Source organism: Arachis duranensis, chromosome 6, assembly GCF_000817695.3.
Source record: "Arachis duranensis cultivar V14167 chromosome 6, aradu.V14167.gnm2.J7QH, whole genome shotgun sequence".
NCBI classification, from domain to species: domain Eukaryota; kingdom Viridiplantae; phylum Streptophyta; class Magnoliopsida; order Fabales; family Fabaceae; genus Arachis; species Arachis duranensis.
In genome coordinates, this window is record NC_029777.3 from 17689953 (window position 1) to 17696626 (window position 6674).

A 6674-nucleotide genomic window follows, 5' to 3' on the forward strand; every position below is an offset into this window, starting at 1 on the left:
GTGGAAGTTTTCCAACAGATAGCCGAGGAAGGAATCCTGCCGAAGCCCCGACCACTCAAGGACCGCACTGGAGGGAACAAAAACCTCTATTGTGATTACCACAAAGGCTACGGTCACCTAACACAGGACTGTTTTGACCTAAAAGATGCACTAGAACAAGCGATAAGGGAAGGTAAGCTAGCAGCATTCTCCCACCTAATCAGGGAGCCAAGGAGACGTTATCACGACCAAGATGAAGAAGGCAAAACCCGTTCGGCAAAGCGGCGACAAGAGCCAGAAGACAGAGATCACGGCCTCACTGTGATAAACGTGGTGACGGCCAAAAACGCCGCCAAGATCCAGATCGGCGCACAAGAAAGACGCAAAGATATTGTCGATCTCCTCCTCGTCGACGTGAAACTCTAAGAAGCCTCCATTCATTTCTTTTGGCCCGGAAGACCAATGGTTCGACGACGCCCCGGAAAATCCACCCATGGTCATCACGGCCAGAGTGGGAACCGGTCTCGTCAAACGCATCCTTGTTGACACGGGGGCGGACTCGAACATCATGTTCCGCAACGTATTCGACGCACTAGGACTAAGGGATGCCGATTTGACGACTCACCAACACGGGGTCATTGGTTTGGGCGACCATTTCATCAAACCAGACGGAGTAATATCCCTGCCGATCTCAGTGGGACAATCCCAGGGCCGAAGATCGGCGATGGCCGAGTTCGTGATCCTCCGAGACTCCACCGCCTATAATATCATCCTGGGAAGGAAGACGATCAACGATTTTGAGGCCATAATCAACACAAAGCTACTAGTCATGAAGTTCGTTACCGATGACGGATCCATAGGGTCCGTAAGAGGAGACCTTGAGACGGCAGTCGCTTGTGACAATGCCAGCCTCTCCCTAAGAAAGAAGTCCAAGGAGGCGTCCGGCGTGTTCCTAGCCGACCTAGATGCCAGAGTAGACGACAAACCCAGACCGGAACCAGAAGGGGATCTGGAGAAGTTCATGATCGGCGACGCGGAGGAAAGATTCACGTTTGTCAACAAGAACCTCCCGCATGAGTTGAAGGAGCCCTTGGTCGAAATGATAAGAGCCAATAGGGACTTGTTCGCCTGGACACCGGCCGACATGTCGGGCATAGACCCAAAAATTATGTCGCATCATTTAGCCGTGAAGGCGGAAGCGCGTCCAGTAGTCCAGCGGAGGAGAAAGATGTCGGCGGAGAGGGCAGAGGAGGTGGCCAAGCAGATGGCCAGCCTCCTAGAAGCAGGTTTTATACGAGAAGTAGACTATTCGACATGGCTCTCGAATGTAGTTCTAGTAAAAAAGCACAACGGCAAGTGGAGAATGTGCGTAGACTACTCTGACCTCAACAAAGCATGTCCCAAGGATTGCTTCCCCCTCCCTAACATAGACGCACTCGTCGACGCTGCGGCGGGATACCGGTATCTAAGCTTCATGGACGCCTACTCCGGTTACAACCAGATACCGATGCACCGTCCAGACGAAAACAAGACGGCGTTCATAACGCTGGGGGGAACTTTCTGCTATAAGGTGATGTCATTCGGCCTAAAAAATGCGGGGCAACATACCAAAGGCTAATGAATAGGATATTCCACGACCTCATAGGGAAGACAGTTGAAGTCTACGTGGACGACATCCTCGCGAAAACAACGCGACCCGACGACCTCCTGAACGATCTGGCGAATGTATTCGCGTTCCTTCGACAACATGGCATGAGGCTGAACCCCCTCAAGTGTGCCTTCGCCATGGAAGCTGGAAAGTTCCTTGGATTCATGATAACCCAAAGAGGGGTAGAAGCCAACCCGGAGAAGTGCTAGGCGATACTCCAAATGAAGAGCCCAGGCAGTATCAAGGATGTCCAAAGGTTGGCAGGATGGCTGGCCTCATTATCACGGTTTCTCGGAGCATCGGCAACAAAGGCCTTACCGTTCTTTAACCTCATGAAGAAAGGAATAGCGTTCGAGTGGACGCCCGCATGCGAGGAAGCCTTTCGGCACTTTAAGGAAATCCTGGCAGCACCCCCGGTCCTCGGGAAGCCAAAGGACGGGGAGCCATTATACCTGTACCTCGCCATAACAGGAGAAGCCCTGGCCGCAGTTTTGGTACGAGAAGAAGGGAGGGTGCAACAACCAGTCTATTTTGTAAGCAGAGCCCTACAAGGGGCAGAGTTGAGATATAACAAATTGGAAAAGCTAGCTCTGGCACTGCTGACCTCCTCGCGGAGGTTAAAGCAATACTTCCAAAGTCACCAGATTGTCGTAAGAACGGACCAGGGGATCCGGCAAGTGCTCCAAAAACCCGATTTGGCGGGAAGAATGATGACCTGGTCCATTGAACTTTCCCAATACGACATACGATACGAACTCCGGCAAGCCATCAAAGCGCAGGCGATGGCAGATTTTCTAGTAGAAGTAGTGGGGGACCCGGTCGAAGACACGAACACACGGTGGAAGCTCCACGTAGACGGAGCCTCCAACCAGACATTCGGGGGAGCCGGGATCATCCTGGAAAGCCCGGCTGAAGTCGTGTATGAACAGTCAATTAAGTTCGAATTCCCCATTTCAAATAACCAAGCAGAGTATGAAGCCCTTATAGGAGGCTTAACCTTAGCAGCAGAAGTCGGGGCAACGAGGTTGGAGATATGCAGCGATTCGCAAATCGTTACCTCCCAAGTGAACGGGAGCTACCAAGCCAAGGACTCGCTGTTACAGAAATACTTGGAAAAAGTCAAGGACTTGAGCCGAAAGTTTGAAGAAATCACGATCCAGCACATTCCGAGAGAAAGGAACACACGGGCAGACCTCTTGTCAAAATTAGCTAGCACCAAACCGGGAGAGGGCAACCGATCTCTAATCCAAGGAAAGATGAAGGAGCCGGCAGTCACACTACACCTCTCGAAGCTAAACCCCTCCTGGTTGGATCCCATTATCAACTTCTTAGAAAACGGCAAGCTCCCTGACAACGAAAAAGATGCCAAAAAGCTAAGAAGGGAAGCCGCCAGATATGCCATCATCCAGGGTCAGCTGTTCAGGAAAGGATTCAATCATCCCCTACTGAAGTGTTTGCACCCCGACCAGATGGATTACGTCCTAAGGGAAGTCCATGAAGGATGTTGCGGCCACCATATAGGAGGCAAAGCCCTAGCGAGGAAGTTAATCCGAGCCGGATATTATTGGCCATCGATGATGGCTGACTCCAAGGAATTTGTTAGGAAGTGTGTCAAGTGCCAAGAAAACGCCAACTTCCATCGTGCGCCAGCCTCTGAGCTCAGCTTGCTAACGTCCTCTCGGCCGTTCTCGCAATGGGGAGTCGACCTCTTAGGACCTTTTCCCGTCGGCCCGGGGCAAGTCAAATACCTTATAGTCGCTATTGACTACTACACAAAATGGATAGAGGCCGAACCACTGGCCAGCATATCCTCGTCCAATTGCAGGAAATTCATGTGGAGACAAGTCATAACATGATTTGGTATCCCAGAAGTCGTCATCTCGGACAACGGGACACAGTTCACCGACAAGAAATTCACAGAATTCCTCACCGGCCTGGGCATAAAGCAGAGATTCTCCTCGGTGGAACATCCACAAACAAACGGGCAGGTCGAGTCCGCAAATAAGATCATCCTGCTAGGTCTCAAGAAGCGGCTGGATAACAAGAAGGGCGCTTGGGCCGACGAGCTCGCCTCGGTTCTCTGGTCCTACCGAACAACCGAGCAATCCTCCACTAAAGAGACCCCCTTTCGACTAACGTACGGGTCAGATGCAGTGATACCCGTAGAGATCGGGGAGCCGAGCCCACGATTACTCCTGAAGGGAGTAGAGGAAACTGTCGAGAAGGACCTGTTAGACGAAACCAGGGAAATGGCCCATCTGGCTGAAGCGGCGCTAAAACAAAGAATGGCCTTACGTTACAATGCCAAAGCGCTCAAAAGAGGGTTCGAAGAAAATGATCTCGTCCTGAGGCGTAACGACATCGGCCCATCTACCCCGGGAGAAGGCAAACTAGCAGCGAACTGGGAAGGACCATACCGAATCAAAGAGGTAATCGGTAGGGGAGCATACAAGCTAGAAAGACTCAACAGCAAAGAGGTCCCGAGGACATGGAACGCAGATAACTTAAGAAGGTTTTATTCCTAAGCCATTTACTTTGTAATAGCACTTCAATGTCTTTGTTACAATGATTAAACTTGTCCAATTGCCACATGCTATATTTGCCTATGTTATCTCATTATTTCTAACTTTTGAGCAACCACTGTGCGAACAAGGATACGCGGCCCGAAACTGATCACCCCGGGAGCCCCTCAGGTCAAAAACACAATAAACGACCACAACAAGAAAGAACACCATAAACGGCAAACGCGAGTAAACAGAAAACGTGAGTAAACCAACAACAAGTAAAACAAGAAATTAAACGTGCGGGCAAACGATCCCATAAACCCATTAACGGGCACCAAAAGTCGCAGTACAACGGTTCAACAAAAAGAAGAATTCGATAGTACAAACATTATTTCTTCGGCATATCAACAATCTTTCCATCCTTAATGGTCTTGAAAACACCAATTGCCGACACGTCGAAGTCTGGAGAAACAATCTTCACTTGAGCTTTGAGGGCATCTTCAGTCATGAAAATTGCATTCTTGCCCTGCTCCTTAACCTCCTTATGCTTCCGCTTGAACAACTCGACCTCCTCCCGAGCAGCCTTGGCGGCCGCCACCGCTTCGTCCCGCTCTTTCTCCAGGGCGGACACCCGACCTTGCGCGGCACTCAGTTGGCTCCTCAAGGTCATCTCCTGCTCCGTTAAACGAGATACAGAGGCGTCAGCAGTTTTCAATTTCTCCTCTGCCGAATCAGTCTTTTTCTCGGCGGCGTCAAGCTTATTCCCCGCTTCAACCAACTGATCTTGAAGCGTTTTAACTTGGGTTTTGTACTTGTTATTGGCATCAACCGCAGATTCAAGCTTCCGACGAAGCGAGGCCATACCCGAAAGCTCAAACTCAGCCTTTCGGGCTATGGCCGCGCCGCAAAGGAGGGTGCGGTACATCCACCGAGCCTGCCCCGAGAGGTCAGTGCCATGGAAATGATCCTCTGTGCCCGAAAGCAGCTGGGCATCTATGAACGTCCCAGCGTCAAAATTCCTTTCCATGACAGTCAGAACCCCCTCGGGACTAGACTGTGACTTCTGTCTCTTGGGAGTAGGGATGACGGACAACTCTTCCTCATCCTCCCGACGTGAGGAGGACGAGTGCCCAGGAATAGGAGCTTCTGGAGGAATTGGGGGTGCGGAAGTCGGGGTGGCGGCTTTCGTGGACGCGTCGACATCGGGAGGAGGCATTTCTGGAGGAACCGTCGCCTACTGTCCTCCAGTCTCCTCACCCTCGTCGTCCTGAAGGAAGGTTTGATACAGGTTATCCATGCCGGTCACTTCGGCAGAAAGTCCCACTACAAACAACAAATTGAAAAATGAACAAGTTAGTGGAAGCAACAATGAAACATTTGAGCAAGCGATTACACGACAAAAAAAAACTCACGTATATAATCTCAGGCGGCCTCCCGATTACCCATAAGGAGATGAGGATTCACATTGTTTTTCCCAAGAACCGCCCACAATATGTCGGCTATCCGCCGATCCACAGCCGACATCCCTTTATAAGTAACCTTGATAAAAGGATTAGACCCCGCCCCGAAGCTCCAATACGTCGGGATGAGGCGCTCCTTTTCCAAAGACAACCAAAAAGGGTGACGACCCTTAACCGGGCGGACCTTAAAATACTTGTCCTTGAACCCATGGTAGGAGTCCTCGAACAAACCGAAGATCCTCCGGCCTTGGGCAGACCGAAAGGACATGAACCCTTTCTTGTGTTTCCCCTCCTTCGAAGGGTTCGTTAGATTAAAGAAAAAGAGGAAGACGTCGACAGAGACCGGCAGCTCTAAGTACTCGCATACCATCTCGAAGCAGCGGATGGAAGCCCAGCTGTTCGGATGTAATTGAGATGGTGCCACCGAAATTCGATTTAGGAGGCTCATCTGAAAGGGGGAAAAGGGGATGCGAACCCCAACCTGGGTGAACATGGCCTTGTAAAACCAGATCCAATCGGCAACCCGGGGGGCATTAAAATTAATCTCATATAGCCGCTCGTGAGGGGCGGGGACATAAACGTCATAGTTAGCCTCCTCGTCGGTACCCCCACAAAGATACTCAGCCTGGCAAAATTTCGTGAGCTCCTCCTCACCCATCTGATTGGGAGAGTTCCTGAGGTCGGAAACCACCCACGCATACGGGTCATAACCCGCGGTGGAGCTAGAAGCTCGGCTAACGACACGAGGCATACCTACAGTGGGGGCACCGCGCGGTTAGTCCGTGAGGTCGGAAGCCAGGAAAAACCCAAAGAAACCCCACGTGCCATAACCACAAGGAGGACCAAACAAAACCGAGACCAGAACAATAACACAAACCCCCCAATGCACACCATAGTCGATAAAAAGAAAATGCGTCTATGAAAATGTGTCCATGAACAACAAGAAAGAGCAAGCACAGGGAAATAGCTTATAACAAACATGCAAACAACCATTGAAGCAGAAGGAAAAAAGTGGTTACCTGGATGATTGAGAAAATTCAGACAAGAACGAAGCGCGCTGGAGCGATGAGAAGAACTTCTGGA

General features: G+C 50.8%; 1 protein-coding gene across 1 annotated transcript; it reads left to right on the top strand.

Annotated features, from left to right (window-relative positions):
* The first annotated feature begins 1848 nt into the window (after window positions 1-1848).
* On the top strand, window positions 1849-4152 carry LOC107493196 (uncharacterized). The gene is made up of 2 exons (XM_016114283.1): window positions 1849-3268; window positions 3497-4152. Exons 1-2 carry the CDS (start codon window positions 1849-1851, stop codon window positions 4150-4152), a joined length of 2076 nt encoding a protein of 691 aa, XP_015969769.1.
* Window positions 4153-6674: the final 2522 nt, after the last annotated feature.